We start from the raw sequence: 27,837 nt of genomic DNA on the forward strand, positions 1-27,837 counted from the left end.
AAATATATTTTTTTTCATCTGGTTAGTAGAATTTAAAAACTTAATAAAAAAATGTATTATTTAGCTATGCCAGACATAAAACAAATTTTAAACATTTAAGATTTAGACACTTGTGCCATTGTATAGCAAAATGTGTAAACTATACATTTCAACTACAAGCTTAAAACATCAAACAATTAATTAGATAATAGTCAAATGACAGTGGGGACATCCTAAAAAGTTTAAAAAAAATTATTACCAAAGAGTAAATCACTTTTAATAATGAGGCACAAAAAGAAAAACTAAAATTACAATTAAACTAAAATTACATTACAAATGAAAATATTTGCTGCTTAAAAAATACAAACTGTAAAATGGACTACTATTTTGTTGTATCACATTAATGCAAAGGTTTGTAATTTACATAATTGTAATTTGGAATGCAGACAATCATCAGGACTAATGTTGTTTGTTGTTCTGTCAGGAAGCTCAAAAGTTGGAGGTCTTATTCATCTTGAACATTTCATTTCTTTTTCATAATTACCATGAATGCTGCAATAAATGATGTTTTAAACATTGTTAATGGCCTGATAATTTTCTAAAAGTGCAACACCAACACTTTTAAAATAAAGCATAAATCTAAACAATGCATGTTTTTAAAAAATAATTTTAAAACAATTTAATGAAAGTAGGATGTAATGATAATAAAAATATAACCAACTAGAATTTAAAATATACATTAGGCATCATGGATAGGCTCATTTTCTTTAGCTATCATTAAACAATTTTTTTCAATTTTGAGAATTGGTGTTTATTACATTGATAATGTATTTGCTTAAAGTGATGTATAAGTATAATTTATAATGTATACACACTGTGCTTATTAAAATAAAATTAATACTTCTCATTTTGATCTGTGTCCTCAGGCATAACTGTACCAAATGGATAGTCCCAAAATTTAGATGAAATTCCAAATCCTAAAATAAGAGCATAAAATCAGTCATTTTTGAAAACTCTTTTTCAACTCAGTATTATCAAATACATGAATTATTTAGTAGCCCTAGACTGATTTAACAAAATAAAAGAATAAAAAGATATTAAAATATGAAAATATACCTTTCTGTTGGTGTTTATAATGATGGAGGTTATGGTGTGTCTTCAGTCTTTGAAAATAATTCAAATATGGCTTGCCTCCATGATGCAGATAGTAATGGATGAGGTCATATGACACATAGCCTGAGACTATGCCAGAGAAGATAATCTGGGCCATGCCAGTTGGGAAAATGGCCAAGCACATCAGAAAGAAGCTAACAGCAAAGAAAAGTGCTGGCAGTGGTGGAAAAACTAGCCGTTTCGGATCCATTGGACTCTGAAAAAAAAAATTACTTAGGATGGGCTGCATAAGTTGGATAATTAGTAGGCTAGTTGATGTCAAATAAATATTTTGTGCTGTGATGTTATTATTTTAACATGTTACCAAGGATAGATTGTTTAAGTTGTTACTTTACTGCTAACGTTTTAAGTTCTAAAGAAACATTTTTTTAAACTTAAATTATTACTACCTTTATAGAACAACATAAAAACCAGCATTTTAAACATTATCCTTCATGATATTTTGGTGCACGTTTAAGCTATAAATTATATAACAGTTTCAAGTGGGCAAATATATTTGTTAATGTGACCTATTTTGACTAGTGTACTAATCACCTCTTCTATTTATAAGTTTTTAATATTATTAGCATTGTAATGTGTATTATTTATCTTTAAGCTTATACTTGATGAGTAATAAATCTGCACCAATTTACAAGTAACTTTTGAAAACTAAATTATTAAAAAATTTTTAATCTAGTGATCAGGGTATATAACTGACGAATTATTTTTACCTTGTGATGTTGACCATGTAAGGAAAAATGCAGTCTTATAAAAAATGGCCAGTCTGATGGAGGCCTGAGATGAAACAACCAGCGATGAATTACATATTCTAAGAGGGTCCAAAAGGCAACTCCAAGTACAAATAAAAATGGCATTGAATGGGGTCCATGCAGGTGCCCTGAAATGTGTTTTTTTTATCACCAAGTTAAATTAAAAAATATTTTGTATTAGAAAGAAAATTTGCAAGCAATCTAAAAAACAATTTTTATCACAAAAGCTACATGATTTCATTTGATTCAGAGGACATTCAAAATTTCTATTCAGCTAATGTCATTTATATTTTATTCATAAAGCCTTCTGCCTGGATCTTATGATACATTAGATTTATTTGTTCTTTTGCTGCTACAGTTTCTAAAGCATGAATTACAACAAAAAAATTACAGAATTTGACCTTAAGGCAAAGTAGCGTAAAAGAATTTTTTTTAAATGAATGATTTACTCGCTACACATTTCAACTTAAAAGTTGTCCTACATTACAATAATTAGACAGAACTTTTATTTAACAAATGCATCATTGCATAATTTTAAAAAATCAATAATTGCTAATAACAATAAAATTCAGGAAGTAGAAATAAATTATCAATAAGTCAAAGGCAATTTTAAACAAAAATGTTTATAAAATTTTATGTAACATAAACTAGATCTAGCTAGAGAATAAAAATAAATTTACCTAAGGCATTTTTAGGCCACATTTCTGGTTCCTGAGAAAGGTTTGTATAAGATGACCAAATCATGAAGAAGATAACAGGAAGCCATGTGATCGGGACGTACCACCAATCAGCTTTGGTCAGCATCTCGGCTAGGTCAGATTGGAAGAGTCGCACCGGCCAGTCCACCTGCTGGTGTGTCCAGCTAAAGTACTTGTCTCCAAGTAGTTCTACTTGACCCAGCAAGGGCTTGGACCAATCAACAAGGTCATTTTTCATCTGAGGAATCAATCATGCATAAATATTTTATTAAGGTGAACTTTCTTTTAAAGCAATGTTACATTTTATAAGTCATGTAAGTGATAACTTGAATATGCCCAACTCCAACCATACCAGCAAAGGTTCTACCCATTACTCACATATTCTAATCTTCTTTTCTCTGTGCTTGTTATATGACTGTAATGTCCATTTGTATGCTGAAAAAAAGTAATATAATTATATGTATAAAAAAATAATTCATGCCTAAATAAAAAAATAATATATATATATATATATATATATATATATATATATATATATATATATATATATATATACATGTATATACACACATTCAAACACTTGACTGTTTGAATATAAGCAATGTAAATGTACAAACAGCAATGTGTACTTTTCAAATACCCAATTAAGATAATTACTGTAATTTATGTAAGGGCAGTCATCTAGGCTTCACAGAAAATGGATGGAAAAATACTGGACTTCATTTGACTTTCAAGTAGAGACCAACTGTCCAACATTAAATTCTTAACCTTGAGACAAGCAACATATAGATGAATGGATTTTTTGTATGAGTGCTTGAGTTTCAGCCACATCGCAAGAAATTGCGGCATATGTTTATAGTCCCATGATAGTGTATGGGGATGTCCACACCAATATGATGATCAAGTATTTGTTTATATGTTCACATGTTATTATATGATCACGTGTTACTATATGGGGGGTGTCCAGATCTACATGACGATCAACAAGAGGATCACACATTTGTTTATACGGGTCACATGTTATTATATGAGGGTGTACACATGATGGTTCACGTGTTACTATATGAATAATGAGGATGTCCACTTCAACAAGATCATCACGTGATAGTGTATGATAATGTCCACCAGAGTTTCTTCCAGGCATCTCTTCGGGGGGGGGGGGGGGGAAGTCTACCGCCCCCCCCCCCCCGAACGAAATGAAATTTATATAGAAAATATATATTTTTAGCAGTGTCCCCCCCCCCCCGAAGAAAGTCTACCGCCCCCCCCCCCCCCCGAAAATTTCAAGTGCCCCCCCCCCCCCGATAAAAAAAACACTGATGTCCACACCAACACGCGCTAAGCCACGTGACTCGTATTTCTAGACACGCACCAGACGAAGCTGTGACTTGCAGATTTACAACTTGGAATTAAACAAAGCTGTTTGTTTCGCTAATGACGGTCAAGGCTTGAAGTTGATAGAATTATTGGATACGTAACCTTGACATAGATCTACATGTTGGAAAAAGAAGTTAAGAAAACGATACACTATAAATAATAATTAAAAGCATGGAGGTGATTTCACAAAAATAAACTTAACAAAGGGAGGTGATTATACATTTAGTTAAGGGTATGTGAAGGTTATGGGACTTGATTACCAATGTAAAAGATAATCTTCTTAAAATGAGTTAGCTCACAAATCGATTAATTTGCTCATTAATCAATTCACCGTGATTTAATTTGAATAGTGTGTGGTCTTTTTAATGACTAGGCCAACATTAAAATATAATTATGGAATTTAATTAGTTTAATGACTTGCCGAATAGCCTTAGCATTTAAGCTGATTTAAGAAAGTGTTAAAAAAACTGCATTAACTTGGTAGTTGGGCATATGGTGGTCGTTTTAATGATTAGAGATTTTGTCGTTATGTGTATAGCTGTTGTATGTATATTTATGGGTTTAGAGTTATTGTCGTTATATTTATGGGTTTAGAGTTGCTGTCGTTATATTTATTATTTATGGGTTTAGAGCTGTTGTCGTTATATTTATGGGTTTAGAGTTGCTGTCCTTATATTTATGGGTTTAGAGTTGCTGTCGTTATATTTATGGGTTTAGAGTTGTTGTCGTTATATTTATAGGTTTAGAGTTGCTGTCCTTATATTTATGGGTTTAGAGTTGCTGTCGTTATATTTATGGGTTTAGAGTTGCTGTCGTTATATTTATGGGTTTAGAGCTGTTGTCGTTATATTTATGGGTTTAGAGTTGCTGTCGTTATATTTATGGTTTAGAACTGTGTCAGTGGCGTCGCTAGGTCGTGTGTCACCCGGTGCGGCACCTGATGGTGTCACATCCACCCCTTTATTTTTCTATGTAAATTTTGCAATTGGTGTCTCCCCCCCCCCACCAGTAAAAGCCTTAAATGATTCACATTTAATACTAATGAAGTTTATCTATAGTCGTTTGTTAATAAAGCTGTGTATCTCTTTCCCCCCCCCCCTTGTCACAGTCGTCATTATGTACTTAAAATACTGTTTTAAATCTGATTAACCATTCATTGAACTGGCAAAAAAAAAAAATTATTCGACATATCTTGCAATTTTTTTGTCTTGGTGTCACCCCCCCCCCCTCTCCTATAGGATGTCAACCGGTGCGGTCCGCATCCCCCGCCACCGCCTCGTGACGCCCCTGGCTGTTGTCTATACTTTTGGGTTTACAGCTGTTATCGTTATATTTATGGGTTTAGAGATGTTCTCGTTATATTTATCTATAGTCGTTGTCTTTATATTTTGATGTGTTGTTGTTGTTATGGTTTGATGTGTTGTCATATTTATGGGTGTCGTATTTACGTATAGGTGTTGTTATTACGCCCTTTGTTTTAAAAATGTAAATGTGTGTGTTAGAACGCAGACAATTGAATTATTGTTCGAACTTATCTTATCTCACTCTCCCAATCCGATATTCACTCGCATTTTAATTAAGACAGAAACATTAAGTTACGATACGTGCCATGTTGCATGTCTGTAAGCAGGATTTATTGTATTTTAAAATCTAATTCTTTCCAATAAAAAGATCTTTGTGGAGTATCTATTTTATATGCTAATCGGCCAAACCGGTGTTTATAGCGGTAAATATTTCTATAGAACGCATCGATACTACTGTGTGATTAAATAATCGATACCAGAAGCGCCTTCTTTACTTGGCTTTGACCGTAGTATTTTCCTGTGGGCAGGAACTATCACATTATTCACATGCCAGTTTGGATCCTAAACACACAGCGCTTTTATTTTATTTTTTAGCATTAGACTGCAGGAATTCTAACCCATACCTGGCAACTATTCTAATTATATTTCCACTGCCGGTAAAATCAATATTTTTTATGTTTAGAAAATCATCTTAAATTCAGGCACAAAGGGAAAGAGAAGAAAAAAACGAAAATGTTTTAGTGGGAATAATGACGTGATTGTGGAGATCTGAAGTAACAATTGGAAATGATTTGTCAAGCGCGGACTAAACTGACAACTCGCTCCTGTGATGTCTGATGTTACTTTTGATGTCTGATGTTGCTTTTGATGTCTGATGTTACTTTTGATGTCTGATGTTGCTTTTGATGTCTGATTGACGGTTATCCGTTTTTAGACTATCAGTGACATTAAGCGTTTGTAGACATATATGAATATGAACTGGCTTTATCTAGTTTAGAGTAGATCATATTGATAAAAAAAAAACAACAACACAAAACCTTAAAAACAACAGACTAAGTAGACACACAGGCCATCTATTTAAATAAAATACCAAACAGTTTTAGATTTATATCCTAATAATTATTTCAGAAAGATAAATAATTCAATATGTAGACGGACAAACGCAGTTAATTTTTGGGACTGGCAAACTCTGTTTGGTGGTAGCTAATAGCGGGAACAGCTCAGTATAAACAACACACTACTGTGTTCTAGGTCAGACCAGTTCACGTCTACACAATGTTTATTGACTATTGATGAACACACGGGAATTAACACACGATTTTAAAACTGTCTATCTCGATGACGCAGTCTTTGTGAAGCCCTCAGAAATTGATGTATGACCATATACATACATTAACAACATAAGACATACGCATGATCATGTGATTTGATGTCCTATTTTTATCCAATCATTCAATCCGGATAATTTTATAAAAAACAAACCACTTTAAAACATGAGAAAACTACACTGACTGGTATAAGAACAATCCCACGCCCTCCTTCATCAGATGAACAACCTCACTCCTTCTACTATTTGTTCACCCAACCCACCTCATATGTAACACCTCCTTTATGAACACCCCCACCTCCTCACCGCCTCAGGAAACTTTCCCTTTCATCTCTAAATGAAAATACATGAACTAAAAAAATTCATAAAAAACGTTTTAATTACAAGCTTTTATGTAATGATGCACTAAAAAGTAGAAAATAAATTATAGACTACTGTTTAAATAACTATAAAGAAAAGCGTGGGTCACTTTAGTATCTATTGGATACCTTTACTAATGTTAAGGAAGACACCCACGCTTTTCTTTCTAGTTATTTAAACAGTAGTCTATAATTTATTTTCTACTTTTTAGTGCATCATTACATAAAAGCTTGTAATTAAAACGTTTTTTATGAATTTTTTTTTCAGTACTTTACATGTTTTATTTATAATAGAGTTACATGACTAAAAACCATTGCGCGCCTACTGAACATCACGTTCAGTAGGCGCGCAATGGTTTTTGAACGCAGCCATTACGTGATGGCGCAGCTATTGAAGGTGATGACGCGTGTGGTGTGGTTGGCTAGACATGCCTACTAATTCGGTCCAAATTTTTATTAATTCATAAAAAATTAATTAGGCATCCAATTAAGTCAAATTTAGTTTCAGATTGCATTGTCTTCATGTCTTGACCCACGTGCCAACTTTGAATCGTATCGGTCAAGTAGAACTGTCCAAATTTTCACTCCTGCGTTTCCGTCTAGACAGACTGACGACAGACAGAGGAAGTGAGTTAAATAAAAGCTTGTAAAAAAACAACAATTCCCCATAACAGTCGATTGAACGCCCAAGTACAACCGTCGACTAAGAAAAAAAAATAACTAGATCTAAACTCCAACATCAAATAATTACAAAATTCTAAAAAATAAATAAAAAATAATCATATCAATCCATTTCTATCGATTATTTGATAGACTTAAAAAAAATATTTTGAAAGTATGTTTTTTTACATACCAAAATGTAGACTCATTAAAAAAAAAACACGTTTTGATATGCCAAACTTCCTAGTGAGTTTAGTGCAGCTATTTTACCTTATGACCCCATTTTAATCCCCACCCCTTTCGTTAGCCTCGTTATCGATATAATTTATACTTCGGTTTCTTCACAACCCCCTCATCCCACATTGTTTTATTTGAAATACCCAGCGATCGATTACGATAAAAATGATTTTCTAATGGGTTGAAGTTTTTATTTTTAAATTTCTTCTAAGCACGCGCTGATACTTAAAAAGAGACAAATATCGACATCACGTGACCAACCAACCATTGATCGGTTGACTTAGGAAAATAAAAATCACGTGACATTACGTTTACGATTGACAATCAATGACAACAAGCAAGGTAACCAATAACAAAAATAGTAAGCTGGAGGAAAATTAATAATTCGATTTTTAAAAAAAAAATTATGTGGAGGTGGATCAACTTGGACTATTTCTACATCTGTTGGAGACAACAATTCGTAAAGGAAAGTTCTAGAGAAAGTTGACCATTTTAAACCTAGAAATTGGGTAGAATATAAGCGAGCACGGAAAAAATTATTTTTAGAGTTGCAAATATTTTGCAGTTTCTGTAGGACAATGATGTTATCAGGGTCGAATAGGGAAGGGTCGATATGGGTCGATTAATGTGTGGTCCTAACGGGCACGTCCCTAGGGATCTATTAGCAAGAAAGAGGTGGGGGCATAATTGTAATATGTGCGTTTTTCTTTGAATGCATCGTGTATGGTGTGGACAGGGTCAGGCGTAAATATTGCATAGTAAGTCATGCAAGCAGTTGATGTACCCGTAGATATATGACATATGGGTTATTTCGGTTAACCGTACCCTCATACAGAAACACTGGTATCGCTGACAGGTATAACTTAGGTCAACATTAAGTTTTAGAACAACGTATGATCAGCAGCGTCACTTACTTATTCGATCGGCGAAGCAAGAGGCGGTCATTTCCAAATAACAGCAGGGGCGGAACTACAGTGCCGCCAGACCCCGCAATGCGGGGGGGGGGGGGGGGGGGGGGGGGGGGCCCACGACGTTTAGGGGCCCAATTCCGACCAAAAAAAAAAAATGAATTTTCTTTTCATAAATAAGGTTTTACGTGCACTTTGATAGTGTTTTTGTAAAAAACAAACAACAGTTCTACTATAGCAGTGATTGTTCTACAGTAACTAACACACACAGATGCGTAGAAAAATATACAATCCACAAGAGCTGTACCTTGAAAGATAGGCAAACGTTCAGACTACTTCCACGACTCACTGCCCTTCATTAAAACACGGGTGCCCATAAAGCTCATTTAAATAGTTTTGTACTATGTAAATTAAAAAGCAATTTATTCTCTTAATTATTATTTAAATAAAACATACTAAAGGATATTATAGATATAAAAATGAATGCATTCAAAACTAATAATATAAATACAAAAAATCATAAAAATAAACATAATGCGAGAAACCATTGCACAAATCAAGCTTGCGTGTTTATATAATTTTGACCAGCTTCCTTGTGGTACGGTTTTTTTAATTATCAGTAAATTTGAAAATGTAATTAAAAAAAAAAAAACAGATTTGTACAACACGATTATTGCGGGCCCGAAATGAGTTCGGACTTATTGTTGTCTGGTTTGTTATCTCAGAGTGTTTATACATTGCAATGAAATAGATTAAAATACTCAGGTAATAGAGTATATATATATATATATATATATATATATATATATATATATATATATATATATATATATATATATATATATATATATATATGGGGGGGGGGGGCCCAAAATTTTTTTTTGCGGGGGAGCCTTTATTTTCTAGTTCCGCCACTGAATAACAGACGGCTGTTTTCGAATAATAGGCGACTATATAACAGCTACAGATGGATCGAATGCCATTTGGCAAACACAATTAAATGTATCGATCTATTGGGTTTCTTTGCGTAGCTAAATCCCCCCCCCCCCCCCCCCATCACCTTCAAATAGAACAGAAAGGTCGTAGTAAAAAAATGGCTGCAATTTTTTTTTTTTAAATCCTATGTTTGTGACCTCGAGTAATCCAGATGACTGGCGTTATTTCTTGCATTTTTTGTTTTATTTCAATAATCTAACGCTTAGATTTCTATCACAGAAATCCGCTCCAACACTCCCTCCCCCGCTTTACATGTATTGTAGGCTGATGTCACTTTCGTTTTGAGGTCAGTAAAAAATAAAACACAACAAAACTACTTAGAACATCAAGTTTGACGTTTTTCTTGTTATAATGCTAAAATATCTATCCTTAAATATTTTTAGATATTTGGGTTTAAATCCGTTTATAATATTAGCATATAAAAACCCTGTTTACCAATTGTTTGAAAATTAATTGCCCCCCCCCCCCCAAAGAACTATTTGTTAATCTATAGTATACATACTACATACATTTTTTTTTCATTCATTATTTTGATTTTTTAACATTGTAGAAATCCACCCCCCCCCCCCCTCTTTTTAATTTTTTTCCCCTTATTTTCTTTCCCACAACTAAAATGTATACCCTACAGCTGTTGCCGATTGCCGGGACGATAGCAGTTTTTAGCACTAGCTATCTCATAATCTCGCGCCTTGTTCCGGGTCAGCGACCACGCGCATGCGCACATTCTCTGTTTACTTTCTAACAAACGAAAGTGCGATACACGGAATAGTATGAATGCGACTCGTGGTACACTTGTCCTTTCTTGGCGGAGTGCTCATTCCCGCTTTAAACTTTTGTCTCGATACTCATGTGCTTACACTCCTAGTTTTCCTGTCCACACAATGGATAATTAATTACAGCAGAGTAGTTTTATAACATTTGAACACAATTCAAAAACTAAAACGATTTGAAAGCGACACCAACACCTTACACCGCTATCCGCAAACATTTCAATTTTTACCGTCGCGTGAATCTCCAGCGTCCTGGTTGCCCCCCCCCCCCCCCCCCACCCTCCCACTCTAACTGTAGAAACTGAGTCAAAAGCCCCCGAATGGGCTGATTACCTGCAAAACTGGACCCGAAGTTCGATCATCGCTTAAATTATTTATTAGCTCTGAATAATTGAAAGGCGATGTGCGTGATTTCTGGCGTGGGTTACAGTGCTTCTTTTGTTGTATGTTCGTGGACCCAGGGCGTACTTTCTTTATACGCGGGTGAAAGTTGGTGCGAATATGTACTTGTTACGTAGTTACGTTTTCAAACGGCGATAGAACAGTGGCAACAGTTCGCAGTGTCACCTGATTGGCTATGTCTGTGGTAGAATATCACCCCTTTGATGACATGTTTCCCTGTCAAGACAGTGAGTGTTAAAACATCAGTTGTCTGATTGTAGGTAGATGGCAGATGGTAGGTAGAAACTTATTCTGTTATTTCTGTCATCCAAATTTACCATGTTGTCCTCTGCCTTTATTTACACCCCTGGGATGAAAATGTTAGAGCTTATAATAGGGGCTTTACTACTGGCCACAGTGCAGTTCAAGGGATCATCTTAATTGCTGTGATCTTTTTAATAAATGAAATCAAGACTTTGGCCGGTCCACCATGGCCAGTCCGCGGATTGGCCGGCCAAAGGCCGAAATGAAGCAAAGTTTCGGACTTTGGCCGACCAATGGGAGACGATATTGGCCAATGCGCGGATTGGCCGGCCAATCCGCGCATTGGCCGACTTCGGGCTTTGACCGTAACATATATATATATATATATATATATATATATATATATATATATATATATAGCCGATGTTTAAATTCAATTAAAAAATCATTATCATCAACACTGGTTCCTCTTGTGTTTATCACAAATCTCTGTAGGACCAGGTCATCACTACTCTACAGCAGATAATCATATGGAGTGGTCATCTCGATCTGGTGGAGTGGTCATCTCGATCTGGTGGAGTGGTCATCTCGATCTGGTGGAGTGGGCACTGCGATCTGGTGGAGTGGTCATCTCGATCTGGTAGAGTGGGCACTTATCCTCGAGATCTACCAGTCCCTACCACAGCCATTATGACAGGTGTGAACAGCTCGAGGGGGCGCTAGTGCGGACACCTTAATCAACAGACTAATTGCAGGTGGCGCTGTGATGTCATGTGATGTTGATCACATGACCGGCTCTCTTCGTGCCACTACAGCGGTCTCAAATTAAAAATAAACATTGCCAGGTTTTCTGTACTAGGCGTAAGGCTGCTCTTGGGAGTCTCTTAAAGTTCATGACAAAACTTCACCCCCCCCCCCCGCTCCTTCCTATGGCACACCAACCCCACCCCTCCAACATTATAATCTTTTGGAGAGGTATTAAGATCAATATATAAGCGCGTATTTTTGTCTGTGTATTATAATTAAATAATAAAGTATTAATTTGTACTTGCCGTGGGTCAAGCAAGTGCCGCATTAATCAACTCTAACGTCCCCACCTCCGCCTTCTTCGCCTTACTACTATCAATACTATAATCGCCAAACAGACAACCACTGCAGAACTCGAACCCAAATATTTACCAGTACTAGATATGGGATAATGACCTTTAGGAAGCGTACAGTGCCCCGTAGATCCTAAACTAATTAGTCGTAAAGATTTTCCCGATGTCCCAATCAACATGAATGGTCAATCACTGATTATCTCATTTTATTCCACAAAACTTTAATTACATCCTCCTTCATAATGTTTAAATAAGCTTGTATTTACATTTGACCTTTTTCGAATGGCACTTGGCTCAATAAAATTGAAATATTTTTTTTAAAAATCATACTCTCGAAAAATCAATTAAAAATAATTCTTAAGTAGGCTCTCATCCAGAACCGGCAATAAATGTGTAGTTTTAAATTATTCGCCGACACACCGGATGTAAACAATACCGACCCGGTGCTACACAGCGTGTACCGGAAAATGTAACATTAATCAACCGTGAATATTTTTTTAGTGGCGTGTTAGACATAGATCTAGTTGACACTTTTTATGTGTATACGGGGATAAGGGGTGGAGATAGTGGGGTGGGGGTGTTTACCACGTTATGTAACGTATTTACTTATAATTAATTAAGTAATCAATGGTTATGTGCCTACGTGTAGACAAATTAGTTCAAGCCGCGAGGTTGGCACAAGGAGATGGCACATGTTATACGTCACGTAGTGAGAGGTCATAGTTCATAGCACCACGTGACTCAAAAACTTCACAGGTGTGGTAATTTCTTTCAGATGTCCTAGCAGACTACAGGAAAAGACAGACAACATGACGAGTCTAGCAGACTACAGGACGAGCCTAGCAGACTACAGGACAAGACAGACTAGAGGACGAGTCTAGCAGACTACAGAAAGGACGAGTCTAGCAGACTAAAGGACGAGTCTAGCAGACTACAGGACAAGACAGACTAGAGGACGAGTCTAGCAGACTACAGGACAAGACAGACTAGAGGACGAGTCTAGCAGACTACAGGACAAGACAGACTAGAGGACGAGTCTAGCAGACTACAGGACAAGACAGACTATAGGACGAGTCTAGCAGACTACAGGACAAGACAGACTAGAGGACGAGTCTAGCAGACTACAGAAAGGACGAGTCTAGCAGACTACAGGACGAGTCTAGCAGACTACAGGACAAGACAGACTAGAGGACGAGTCTAGCAGACTACAGGACAAGACAGACTACAGGACGAGTCTAGCAGACTACAGGACAAGACAGACTAGAGGACGAGTCTAGCAGACTACAGGACAAGACAGACTACAGGACGAGACAGACTACAGGACGAGTCTAGCAGACTACAGGACGAGTCTAGCAGACTACAGGACAAGACAGAGTACAGGACGAGTCTAGCAGACTACAGGACAAGACAGACTAGAGGACGAGTCTAGCAGACTACAGGACAAGACAGACTAGAGGACGAGTCTAGCAGACTACAGGACAAGACAGACTAGAGGACGAGTCTAGCAGACTACAGGACAAGACAGACTACAGGACGAGTCTAGCAGACTACAGGACAAGACAGACTAGAGGACGAGTCTAGCAGACTACAGGACAAGACAGACTACAGGACGAGCCTAGCAGACTACAGGACGAGCCTAGCAGACTACAGAAAGGACGAGTCTAGCAGACTATAGGACAAGACAGACTATAGGGCGAGTCTAGCAGACTACAGAAAGGACGAGTCTAGCAGACTACAGAAAGGACGAGTCTGACTAGATGAGACAGATACTAGACAACACGACTAAAAAAAGTGTGTGCTGATGATCTACATAAGCAGAATAATTTATTGCCAATTTTCATCCATATTATATTACATTTGTATTGCATAAATTAATGTCGATGGGACTGTTTTTCCAACACTTGGATTTCCATTTTGTACGTAGGTTGTTTTTGTATGAATGTATGTGTAAGTTGCAATGGGTAGGTATAAATGTATGTACGCAGCATAAACCTATTAAGTGCATACAAAGTAAAAGTTATATTTAACCAATAGTTCTAGTGAAACTCTTATTATTTGTTTTATAGAAAATCATAAATCGAGGAATCAACAGTATAGCCAGACACATGAGTTAAATTATTACTTTGCCCCCCCCCCCCCCCGATCGGATACAAGACAGAAGTTAAATTATTACCTGGACAGGTATAACCCTTAGAGGCGTAGCTAGGGCAGGGCCCGGGCGCCGACCTTACGGGGGTGCCCAACGGGGTACAAAAAATTACTAAAAACTCTTTCTGAGTTGCACTAGTGTATTGTACACAGTCGAAGTTGAAATATAGACAGATTCTTGGCTTTACGGATTTATTTAAACTTTTTGTACATCAATTGTGACATCAAATTCAAATTGTGGGCTATAAAAAAAAAATGGATAGTCTCCACGCCTCTGACAACCAGTCGTAAAACATACCTGAGCCGTGGGGTGTCTTTCAATCGCCGGAGATTACGATGACATTGTTTTAAGCTTATGCCATTTTTACAGCTTTTATTTTTAGATCCGCCTCGTTTTGGGCGACTACAGTGTACCGTATAGGACATGGTAGAGTTTGTCTGTACGCACCGTCCACGTCTTGGGTTTTTGATTTAGTACCCCCCCCCCCACCGTCCACGTCTTGGGGTTTTTATTTAGTACCCCCCCCCCCCACCGTCCACATCTTGGGTTTTTTTATTTAGTACCCCCCCCCCCACCGTCCACGTCTTGGGGTTTTTATTTAGTACCCCCCCCCCACCGTCCACATCTTGGGTTTTTTATTTAGTACCCCCCCCCCCCACCGTCCACATCTTGGGTTTTTGATTTAGTACCCCCCCAACCGTCCACGTCTTGGGGTTTTTGATTTAGTACCCCCCCCCCCCCACCGTCCACGTCTTGGGGTTTTTGATTTAGTACCCCCCCCCACCGTCCACGTCTTGGGTTTTTGATTTAGTACCCCCCCCCCCCACCGTCCACGTCTTGGGTTTTTGTTGATCTAGTACCCCCCCCCCCACCGTCCAAATCTTGGGGTTTTTATTTAGTACCCCCCCTCTCCGCAACGTCCAGGACCTGAGGTTTGTGTTGATCTAGTACCCCCCCCCCCCACCGTCCACGTCTTGGGTTTTTGATTTAGTACCCCCCCCCCCCCACCGTCCACGTCTTGGGGTTTGTGTTCATCTAATGGGGCCCAAACGCATCTAGAATTAAACCCGGGGAAATAGAGTACAAAAAGGAATGTTCCATTATTGAATCAAACGGTTCATGGGGCAGGTGAAGTAGAGTTCACCAGTATCTGTGACCTCGGCATTAGGGGGGATAGTGTGGTCAGCACTTTACCCAGCCGATTTTGTTCGGTGGACTCAGTGACGTACCAATGACTTGAACCCGGATTCGAACTCGGGACTTTCGGGTTAGCAGTCTAGCGCTGTCCCCTAAATAGATATAGTACACTTAGAAAAAACCCTGTAATGTGCAGTGAAGCAGGGGCAGTTATAACATAACTCTCACCCAACGCCTGAATAAAACCTAGAGTTATTTTTCTTGTTAAAAAAATGTAAATGTCGCCGTATTGATGAAACTTGGGAAAAATAAGTTTGAATGAAAAACATCAATTTAAAAAAAAAAACATCATTAACTTTTCTTTGTAGACGGCTTGTTCAATAAGTTGAGCCGTAATATAGACTCTGATTCCTCTCTCTCAGCAGACGAACACAAAATTAGATGCTTTCAATTCAAGACGGAGCTGTACACGTTACATGAGTTGATCTAATTAATACATGACAACAACTTTTCTTATTAAGATCTTCTCAATACAAATTAGAAGATTGATTCTTACAGACATACAGAGCTAGCGAAAATAAAGGTAAATAAAAGGTTTCAACATTGTACTCTCTGGGATTTTTGTGAATAAAAAAAATGAGTAAAATATATAGATGCTCAGTGATGTGAATATTGGTGTATTGGGCCAGTAATGGGCACACGGGATGAATGAATTGTCTCCCTCTATGTAGTATTAAAAATATTGTGTCGGACTAGTTCAACCACCTCGCACCCTCTATAAAGATAATGCAAGCTACTCTCTTGATAAGTGCCGACTAGTTTTTTAAATTTGAAAAAAAAGTTTTTCCTACTTTTAATCCCATGGTTATTACAGTTGTGATGTATTCCTGTCTATCTTAAACTCGATCGCCCAGTGATCGAATCGATCTCGATCAACTCAGCCATGCGTGAGATTATTCATATCGATCACATTCAGGAGAAATTCGATCCGTCACGTGATATCAAATTAAATTTCAAAATGTGATTTTAATCACGTACATTCAGAGCTAGTTTGTTATATCGATTTTGTTCCATATCAATCTATTTATAGGTTACAAACATGACATATGTGAACTTGGTCTATCACCATTCTGTGAGAATATAGTCTATCAGCGACTGAATGTGAACATGGTCTACCAGTGACTATATTTGTAAATTAAAAAATTAATGAGAATATCCATTCGAAAAACTTTTTAATGAATGGATTTTTTACATTGAGAAAAAAGTCATTAAAAACTAATTAACGGATATCAATACGCCCCGACTTAAGATCAGTCGGCGAGGAAAAGAAATGTTTATTTTTGGTCGAACCCAGTTAGAGATATTCTTCGGGTTGAACCCAACCAAAGATATGCTTCGGGTTGAACCCAACTAGAGATATGCTTCGGGTTAACCCAGCTAGCGATATGCTTCGGGTTGAACCCAACCAAAGATATGCTTCGGGTTAACCCAGCTAGATAGGCTTCGGGTTTAACCCAGCTAGAGATATGCTTCGGGTTGAACCCAGCTAGAGATATGCTTCGGGTTGAACCCAGCTAGAGATATGCTTCGGACTATTGTCTTCGTCAGGGGTAGCATGGGGTCAGCTGTAGCGGGGGGTCAGCCATTAGAAAAAGGGGTCGAGTTTAAGGGATCAGGTCAAACAGGTTACATCAGGTTAGGTCACGTGGGATCAGGTCGTCTTATGGTCAGATCTTTTGGGGCAGGTCTTGGGGTCATGTCTTTTGTGTTCAGGTTACTTGTGGGCAGACACTTGGGGTCAGATCAATTGGGGTCAGGTAGTGTCAGATATACTAGGGATCTTAGAGTCAGATATGTTTGAAAAGTTTTACGTCACTCATGTAGGTTGGGGTACACAGACCCCCAGTTTAGATCCGCTGTCGGCAAACATTAAACGGGGAATTACAAAAACCAGCATCGACCCCGGATCGAATCTTCATGTTACGTCACAGCGCGTATTGAACTTTTGGCAGCCAAAGACGCCTATTGCCCTCCCGAGGGGGGGGGGGGGGGTCTTTCCGCGTGAGCAGAAAGGTGAAATCGATATCTGCGTTTATTCGCACCTGCATGAATTCAGTCAAAGAAAACAAAATCTACCTCAGCGACCCAGTTTGAAATGCTGAAGTAATGGAATGTCAAAAGGCACGCACTCGCAGTCACGCTTCTCAGCAAACTATAATTAAAAAACCATCATATGAAATTTAAAAGAAATTGAAGCTCGGATACTCAATCATTGTCCCATAAATCATGTAGCCCCACAATCGATCAGGTGAAGTAGACGTTCATGCCTCTGCTGGCACTGTGGCAGGCGCCGTGGTCAGTCAAGCGAGACCTGGGTTCGCTGGTACCAATAACCCAGATAGAGTTCCAGGTCAGATCAGGACAAGATCGAACTCGACTTCTTGATCTGCTGTCGTCGCCGCGTCCCCCGTCCCAAATTTTCTACCATCCACATCCCCACCCTTTATTCTCATACATCCCACCCCCACCCACCCTATAAAAATATGCAAACAATCAATTTCGTTGCGTACCAAAAATAACTATAGATTACTTGAAGTTATTACACATCAACCAATAGAAAACAACCCAGAGAAAAGATCTATAACGTCAAACTCCACATAAACCAATCATACAAACCACACACGCAAATGCTACAAAACACATATACACATCACAAACTGTACACAAATGCCAAAAGCCACTCAAAATCATTACAAATCCCTTAATCCACAGAAATTCCATAAAACACTCACTAATCCCACAAAACACACTTAAATCCCACAAACCACACACACGTCCTACTAACCACCCCCCCCCCCCCCACACACACAGTTATCTACAGTTTAAGGATATCTTGTCATTCTGAAACACACCACAAACCACACCACAAACCCCACACAAACCACACACACATTTATCTACAGTTTGAGGATATCTTGTCATTCTGAAACACACACACACACCACAAACCCCACACAAACCACACACACAGTTATCTACAGTTTGAGGATATCTTGTCATTCTGAAACACACTCCGCCACGTTAGCGCGTAAACTTAACCTCGCCGTGGCAGGCTATTTATAGCCCCCAGCCCTACATAAGAAGACAAATTCCTCTCAGATCGCTACCATTATACCACAATCTCAGTTTACCTTTAAGCACACACTCGGTTATTACAATAAAAATAATACTTTAGTCAAGTGGGCCTACATTTATAGTTAAAGATGTTTATCTTTCTTTGTTTTTATGCAAATTTATTGTATTTTAACATAGGTTGTGTCTAGAATGGGGTGGGGTGGGGGCTTTGTTGAGACAAACGACAAGTCACGTGATGCCACATGTCAATCAAAAGTTGTACGGTGTCCTTGTTAAAGCCTGGACATTTTCTAGTGACGTCAAAATGAGCATGTCTTGGAGAGTTTCGTTCTAGACTGTCATGGCAGTACTGGTAGAGTGCGGGAGGAAGAGGTGGGATGAGGGGAAATGGTGAGAATGAGGAGAGAGAATGAGGCTAAAAAGAATTAGGACAGGATAAGAGAGAAAATGAGGAGAGAGGATGAGAGATAGATGAGGAGAGGATGAGGAGAGAGAAAGAGAGGATGATGAGAGGATGATAATGAGGAGAGAGAATGAGGAGAGAGAATGAGGCTAAAAAGAATTAGGACAGGATAAGAGAGAAAATGAGGAGAGAGGATGAGAGATAGATGAGGAGAGGATGAGGAGAGAGAAAGAGAGGATGATGAGAGGATGATAATGAGGAGAGAGAATGAGGAGAGAGAATGAGGAGAGGGTGTACCATGATAAGTAAAACTAACTTAATGAGTGGTAGAGAATTGATACTAAACAGCAGGTGTCATCTATACTATAATTTATACTCACATTTATCCTCTCCAAATGTTTCTGTAATTAAATTATGAGCTGAGCTCAGAAGATCACTCACACTTGGTTATAGGGCTGTTCTAAAGTGTGGGGGTGTGGGGGCTAGAGGACATTTTCTCACATCTGTGTATGTTAGGGCTGGTCTAAAGTGTGGGGGTGTGGGGGTTACAGGACATTTCCTCACATCTGTGTATGTTAGGGCTGGTCTAAAGTGTGGGGGTGTGGGGGTTAGAGGACATTTTCTCACATCTGTGTATGTTAGGGCTGGTCTAAAGTGTGGGGGTGTGGGGGTTAGAGGACATTTTCTCACATCTGTGTATGTTAGGGCTGGTCTAAAGTGTGGGGGTGTGGGGGTTAGAGGACATTTTCTCACATCTATGATAGGGCTGGTCTAAAGTGTGGGGGTGTGGGGGTTAGAGGACCTTTTCTCACATCTATGATAGGGCTGTTCTAAAGTGTGGGGGTTAGAGGACCTTTTCTCACATCTATGATGGGGCTGGTCTAAAGTGTGGGGGTGTGGGGGTTAGAGGACCTTTTCTCACATCTATGATAGGGCTGTTCTAAAGTGTGGGGGTTAGAGGACCTTTTCTCACATCTATGATGGGGCTGGTCTAAAGTGTGGGGGTGTGGAGGTTAGAGGACATTTTCTCACATCTGTGATAGGGCTGGTCTAAAGTGTGGGGGTTAGAGGACCTTTTCTCACATCTATGATGGGGCTGGTCTAAAGTGTGGGGGTTAGAGGACCTTTTCTCACATCTATGATGGGGCTGGTCTAAAGTGTGGGGGTGTGGGGGTTAGAGGACCTTTTCTCACATCTATGATGGGGCTGGTCTAAAGTGTGGGGGTTAGAGGACCTTTTCTCACATCTATGATAGGGCTGTTCTAAAGTGTGGGGGTTAGAGGACCTTTTCTCACATCTATGATAGGGCTGTTCTAAAGTGTGGGGGTTAGAGGACCTTTTCTCACATCTATGATAGGGCTGTTCTAAAGTGTGGGGGTTAGAGGACCTTTTCTCACATCTATGATGGGGCTGGTCTAAAGTGTGGGGGTGTGGGGGTTAGAGGACCTTTTCTCACATCTATGATGGGGCTGGTCTAAAGTGTGGGGGTGTGGGGGTTAGAGGACCTTTTCTCACATCTATGATAGGGCTGTTCTAAAGTGTGGGGGTTAGAGGACCTTTTCTCACATCTATGATAGGGCTGTTCTAAAGTGTGGGGGTTAGAGGACCTTTTCTCACATCTATGATAGGGCTGGTCTAAAGTGTGGGGGTGTGGGGGTTAGAGGAACTTTTCTCACATCTATGATAGGGCTGTTCTAAAGTGTGGGGGTTAGAGGACCTTTTCTCACATCTATGATAGGGCTGTTCTAAAGTGTGGGGGTTAGAGGACCTTTTCTCACATCTATGATAGGGCTGTTCTAAAGTGTGGGGGTTAGAGGACATTTTCTCACATCTATGATAGGGCTGGTCTAAAGTGTGGGGGTGTGGGGGTTAGAGGACCTTTTCTCACATCTATGATAGGGCTGTTCTAAAGTGTGGGGGTTAGAGGACATTTTCTCACATCTATGATGGGGCTGGTCTAAAGTGTGGGGGTGTGGGGGTTAGAGGACCTTTTCTCACATCTATGATAGGGCTGGTCTAAAGTGTGGGGGTTAGAGGACATTTTCTCACATCTATGATGGGGCTGGTCTAAAGTGTGGGGGTGTGGGGGTTAGAGGACCTTTTCTCACATCTATGATAGGGCTGGTCTAAAGTGTGGGGGTTAGAGGACATTTTCTCACATCTATGATGGGGCTGGTCTAAAGTGTGGGGGTTAGAGGACCTTTTCTCACATCTATGATAGGGCTGTTCTAAAGTGTGGGGGTTAGAGGACATTTTCTCACATCTATGATAGGGCTGGTCTAAAGTGTGGGGGTGTGGGGGTTAGAGGACCTTTTCTCACATCTGTGATAGGGCTGGTCTAAAATGTGGGGGTTAGAGGACCTTTTCTCACATCTATGATAGGGCTGTTCTAAAGTGTGGGGGTTAGAGGACATTTTCTCACATCTATGATGGGGCTGGTCTAAAGTTTGGGGGTGTGGGGGTTAGAGGACCTTTTCTCACATATATGATAGGGCTGGTCTAAAGTGTGGGGGTTAGAGGACATTTTCTCACATCTGTGATAGGGCTGTTCTAAAGTGTGGGGGTTAGAGGACATTTCTTCACACCTGTCTATGTATGTGTGTGAGAGAGGGTTGATATTTATCGCCATCAACGTGTAAAGGTATGTGTGTATATGTGTGTGTGTGTGTGAAGGTTGATATTTAACACCATCATCGTGTAACGGTGTGTAAGTGTGTATATATGTGTGTGTGTGAGGGTTGATATTTAACACCATCAACGTGTGACGGTGCGTGCGTCACGTCACGATCAAAATATTCAATCACGTGGTGTAAGCCAGACTTACAACAGAGACACACAACAATGTAGACACACAGTTGACCCAAGTCACAACAATGTAGACACACAGTTGACCCAAGTCACAACAATGTAGACACACAGTTGACCCAAGTCACAACAATGTAGACACACAGTTGACCCAAGTCACAACAATGTAGACACACAGTTGACCCAAGTCACAACAATGTAGACACACAGTTGACCCAAGTTTTGCAATCTCAAATTACTCCAGCACAGGTTGAAAGCTACAACTGTTAAATTATGCACATTTGAACCATTAGCGATTGCGCCATTAGGGCTTTATCGGCCTGACCGTTCCAGCTGAAGTGTTTGGAAAACCACTGAGGCGTGACGTCGCTGACCGCGGGTGACTGGACCTGCTGTTTCACGAACACATGTCGCCACACCCTTGCCCCACATGTCGCCACACCCCTTGCCCCACCCCTTACCTAGCTACCATCTTACCCACACAAACATCGGTCCGTACCCCCACCCCATCCCCCACAGCAACGCCAAACGAACTAAGGAGCACTTCGTGGAACGTGTATTTTTACACATCCTAATAAGTAATTTCACCTGTAACTGTTATAATTAACACGTGGTATTGCATGATAAAAAAAAATATACTAAAACTTTTAAGTATTTTAAGCTTAAACCACTAAAGTTATGTTACAGACATACACTAAAAACCAGAAGTATAAAAACCCATAGTTCTTGCATACGAGTATTTTTTTCATAAGCAGTTAAAAATTTTTGGTAACCAAACAAAAAAAACCACTCACACAAAAAACAACACTGAAAGTGGGCTGAACGATCAAATATTCGTTTCACGAGGTACAAGTGCACGCTGTTATTAATAAAACACGATCAATTATCGTTTGATTGGTAATTCGGTGGGCGAGTGGCCATCGATTTGAAAGAAAGAATATTGGCTTTAGGGAGGTTCTCAATCCTGGAAGTCTGACCAATTGGACAGAGGGCCGTTCTCAATCATTGAAGTCTCGACTTGAATCTAGGGAGATTCTCATGCCATGTAGCGTGAGGGCCGACTAGATTCCCCAATGGCTACAATGGCTACAGGGGTAGCCTAAGATCTGCCAGACTGCATCTGTCGCCCTGTTTGATGTGGTAGCTATGTAGCACAAAACGACAGACCGACTGTTTGTACGGCTCACAAGATATTTATTTTTTGCTCTATAAAACTGTATTTTCATTGTGTTAAAATTTAAAATAAAAAATGATGTTTGTGTATGGCTCATGGTTATATATTGGTGCAAGGGATGAATTATGTGCAGATCCCATGTATATGCTGTGAACACCAACGTACATGTGCATAAATAAATAAATAAATAAATAAATATATATATATATATATATATATATATATATATATATATATATATATATATATATATATATATATATATATATATATGCAGAGGCGTAGCCAGGATCGTCTCAACGGGGGGTTCCAATTTTTACCCGGGGACAAACTTTCGATTTGTACCCCCCCTCATAGTTTATAATATATAGAGGGGTCTATGGGGGGGCGGTTATGACCCCCCTAACCCCCCTGCCTACGCCACTGTGTGTGTGTGTGTGTGTGTGTATGTGTGAGTCTGTGCTTGTTTGTGCAGGGTCACACGTATGCGTTGGTTAAATAAATAGTTAATAAAAAATATTGAGTAACCGTCCCTGGCTAAAAAAAAAAGATAGTTTCAACAATTTTACGAGCCTTGTTTTATTAGGTTTAGCAACACTATGGCCAGGAGCTGATAAACTAGACTCTATTACTAACAGCTACATCGTGGTGTGTTGGGCAGGGAGGGAGGGAGGGGAATTAACTGGCAATATAACAATAAAACTCAACAGCTGCTGTACTCAGGGTTTTAAAAGTTAGACTGATAAGGACAGAGCTCGCCAAGGGAGTTAATTTATAATTATAAAAAGGGAGATAACAATAATTAGCCTTTTTTGTGTGTTACCACTTGAAATTTCTTTGGGTAATGAAAATGTGATGACATCTTCGGTATTTAGTCGAGTAGGTTGAGGTGGGAATAAAGGTGGTCTATAGGAATATAGAAAGAGAGATGGTCGAGAAAGGTGGTATAGAAAGGTGGTATAGAAAGGTGGTATAGAAAGGTGGTATAGAAAGGTGGTATAGAAAGGTGGTATAGAAAGGTGGTATAGAAAGGTGGTATAGAAAGGTGGTATAGAAAGGTGGTATAGAAAGGTGGTATAGAAAGGTGGTATAGAAAGGTGGTATAGAAAGGTGGTATAGAAAGGTGGTATAGAAAGGTGGTATAGAAAGGTGGTATAGAAAGGTGGTATAGAAAGGTGGTATAGAAAGGTGGTATAGAAAGGTGGTATAGAAAGGTGGTATAGAAAGGTGGTATAGAAAGGTGGTATAGAAAGGTGGTATAGAAAGGTGGTATAGAAAGGTGGTATAGAAAGGTGGTATAGAAAGGTGGTATAGAAAGGTAGTATAGAAAGGTGGTATAGAAAGGTGGTGTAGAAAGGTGGTATAGAAAGGTGGTATAGAAAAATGGTATTGGCCGCGAAAGGAGGCATAGAAAGATTATATAAAATAATTGATCTTAAGTTGACCAAGCAAGGGGAAACTAAACATTCGCCATCGTCTTAAGTTACACATCGTAGAACATACTGTGCCTATTCACCATCACTTGCACACATTTATTTTTGAATGAACAAATCAACATAACGCTAACCTATTCTTCTTTTAGAACATTATTGGTGTTTCAGTTTTAAAACTGACGCCACCCGGTGTTAATAAAAAAACATCGGGAATCGATCCTGGTTTTGTAGCGAGCAACTTGGCAAATCTGTTCACAGTTTGCTTTAATAAAATATCGATTTGGTTAACAGAAATCCGCCAATTAAGAGGATTAAATTAGTGATTAATAACTGATGATTGAAATTTAAAAATTCGAGTTTATAACAAAAATGACTTACACCACCAATTTACTGTAGCACGAAAGCTAAGTTAGAACTGATAAAGAGAGGTGCTCAAACAAAATTTGTTCAAACTTTTCAAGAAACTAAACATACAGGGTGTTCAAATCGGTAGTGTGTAGAGTATATTTCTTTACTGCTGTGGTGTGTAGAGTATATTTCTTTACTGCTATGGTGTGTAGAGTATATTTCTTTACTGCTATGGTGTGTAGAGTATATTTCTTTACTGCTGTGGTGTGTAGAGTATATTTCTATACTGCTGTGGTGTGTAGAGTCTATTTCTTTACTGCTGTGGTGTGAAGAGTATATTTCTTTACTGCTGTGGTGTGAAGAGTATATTTCTTTACTGCTGTGGTGTGTATAGTATATTTCTTTACTGCTTTGGTGTGTAGAGTATATTTCTTTACTGCTGTGGTGTGTAGAGTATATTTCTTTACTGCTGTGGTGTGTAGAGTATATTTCTTTACTGCTGTGGTGTGTAGAGTATATTTCTTTACTGCTATGGTGTGTAGAGTATATTTCTTTACTGCTATGGTGTGTAGAGTATATTTCTTTACTGCTGTGGTGTGTAGAGTATATTTCTTTACTGCTGTGGTGTGTATAGTATATTTCTTTACTGCTTTGGTGTGTAGAGTATATTTCTTTACTGCTGTGGTGTGTATAGTATATTTCTTTACTGCTTTGGTGTGTAGAGTATATTTCTTTACTGCTGTGGTGTGTAGAGTATATTTCTTTACTGCTGTGATGTGTAGAGTATATTTCTTTACTGCTGTGGTGTGTAGATTATATTTCTTTACTGCTGTGGTGTGTATAGTATATTTCTTTACTGCTTTGGTGTGTAGAGTATATTTCTTTACTGCTGTGGTGTGTATAGTATATTTCTTTACTGCTTTGGTGTGTAGAGTATATTTCTTTACTGCTGTGGTGTGTAGAGTATATTTCTTTACTGCTGTGGTGTGTAGAGTATATTTCTTTACTGCTTTGGTGTGTAGAGTATATTTCTTTACTGCTGTGGTGTGTAGAGTATATTTCTTTACTGCTGTGGTGTGTAGAGTATATTTCTTTACTGCTGTGGTGTGTAGAGTATATTTCTTTACTGCTGTGGTGTGTATAGTATATTTCTTTACTGCTTTGGTGTGTAGAGTATATTTCTTTACTGCTGTGGTGTGTATAGTATATTTCTTTACTGCTTTGGTGTGTAGAGTATATTTCTTTACTGCTGTGGTGCAAGGATGTACTGGCTATTTCCAAGAGGTCCGGGAAATTTTAAAAAGGAATAGGAATCTCCCCTAACCCCAGGTTGAAATTTTCATCATGTATTTTTTTCTCCATCAATGACTGAATTTTACGTTTCAGTATGAAGGAATGGTAATTTGTACTGGCCGAGCTATGCCGGTTCATAAATAAAACACAAATCCTGAGCGTTCATGTTCCTTTGTTATGGCGTGCATCCAACCAGGGGGGGGGGAGCGTGTCACCACTGAGTGCAGTGTGTATGCAAATAGCTCTGGTACCGATGCCCCCCACATACACACACAAATAGCTCTGGTAACGATGGACCCCCCCCCCACACACACACACAAATAGCTCTGGTACTGATGGACCCCCCCCCCCCCCCACACACACAAACTATAGTACATTGTGAGTACAAGTAGTTCACTAGTTACACCTGTTGTATAACGGTACCGTTACGGACAATAAAAAAGTGGTCGCTTATAGGACTGAATATTGTAAGATATATAGGGTTGGCCACTAGTAAATGTAGAGCCGCACGTATATAGATTCTTGTAGGGCCGCACGTTATAGATTTGTGTAGGGCCGCACTTATATAGATTTGTGTAGGGCCGAACGAAGATATATAGTTGTAGGGCCGCATGCATAATGCTTAAGTGTAGAGCTTATGCACAAGACGAACATGAACTATTTAGTTATTATATTAGTGGCGTGGGGTGTGAGTGTTGTCACACTTCTGTGGCGAGAGTGGAGGAGGTGGTGGTGGTGGTGGTGGTGGTGGTGGTGGTGGTGGTGGGGGGGGGGGGTGCGGGGTTGGTGTTTTGAGACGACGCGTGACGATGGCGAGGGGTGAGTTCGGTCCAGAAAAAGTGTAACGACACACGTATTGGCTTTTTAAAAAATATATTTTTGTTTGCATTTTAAAAATAATATTTTTTGCAAAATGTATTAAACATTGATTCGTATACTCGACTCTCTCCGAGCGCAGTAAGTAGTTAATATATACTTAACAAATCTCTTTTAAAAACAACAAAAATTGCTATTTTGATGGTTGTGGGGGAGGTTGATTAGGTTGAGGTGTGACGCCAGTTTAAGCGGTATTTTTATGAAGATGGGGAGGGGGTGACGAAAAGTAGTTTTTTAAAAGCAAGGCATTTTTTCAGGGGCGCCCCCTAAAATGTATAGTAAAACAAAGATATCCTACTTACAGTTTTGGAGGGATTATCCGTAATATCCAGACGGTATTTCTCCAGGATATTGTACGCTGCTTGACTGTGGGTATGGCTAAACGAACTCTGCATCACCTGCTCAATGTCTTGACCGTTGTGTCGCTCCAAAACCTCTCGCCCGCCTGGGTGGCGGTCAACGAAATCTGTGATGTCATACTCTTTACCTGCCCGGGTCACTCTAATCCTGGTAGGCTGAGGGCACCCGTTGGAGTCAGTGAGGCCCATAGTGTGACGGACACAAACTACAGCTTTCCCCTGAATTTTTCCACCCAACAGGTAGAGCGTTTGTCGCTGCGCCGCGGTGTCCCAATGGATGTGTACAAATCGACTGCTGGTTACATAAATACGCCTATAGCCAGCCAATAAAACACCGGTGCAGGGAAATCCGCATTATTTCCGAGCCAGCGATTGGTCGAACGGAGTCAATGAAATACGGTGTCACAAAAAACGCGAAGAAAAAATGTAGGACAGAAACGCCG

General features: G+C 39.2%; 1 protein-coding gene across 1 annotated transcript; it reads right to left on the reverse strand.

Moving 5' to 3' along the window:
* Window positions 1–273: 273 nt before the first annotated feature.
* Window positions 274–27,661, reverse strand: LOC131957955 (fatty acid 2-hydroxylase). The gene is made up of 7 exons (XM_059322823.1): window positions 27,338–27,661; window positions 2,978–3,034; window positions 2,582–2,837; window positions 1,863–2,029; window positions 1,096–1,348; window positions 881–956; window positions 274–531 (listed from the first exon to the last, which is right to left on the reverse strand). The coding sequence occupies exons 1-7, from the start codon at window positions 27,581–27,583 to the stop codon at window positions 489–491; spliced, it is 1,098 nt and encodes a 365-aa protein (XP_059178806.1). The 5' UTR covers window positions 27,584–27,661; the 3' UTR covers window positions 274–488.
* Between the last annotated feature and the right edge of the window lie 176 nt (window positions 27,662–27,837).

This window comes from Physella acuta, unplaced genomic scaffold (assembly GCF_028476545.2).
Source record: "Physella acuta isolate Inbredline_101_S28 unplaced genomic scaffold, ASM2847654v3 ptg001281l, whole genome shotgun sequence".
NCBI classification, from domain to species: domain Eukaryota; kingdom Metazoa; phylum Mollusca; class Gastropoda; family Physidae; genus Physella; species Physella acuta.

Excerpts from the sequence above, each read along its gene's own strand:
- LOC131957955 (XM_059322823.1), bottom strand. The coding sequence starts at position 27,583 with ATGGGCCTCACTGACTCCAACGGGTGCCCTCAGCCTACCAGGATTAGA. Across the intron at positions 3,035-27,337 it reads CGGATAATCCCTCCAAAACT|CATACAAATGGACATTACAG; the intron begins GTAAGTAGGATA and ends ACTTTTTTTCAG. Across the intron at positions 2,030-2,581 it reads GTGGCCTAAAAATGCCTTAG|GGCACCTGCATGGACCCCAT; the intron begins GTAAATTTATTT and ends AACACATTTCAG.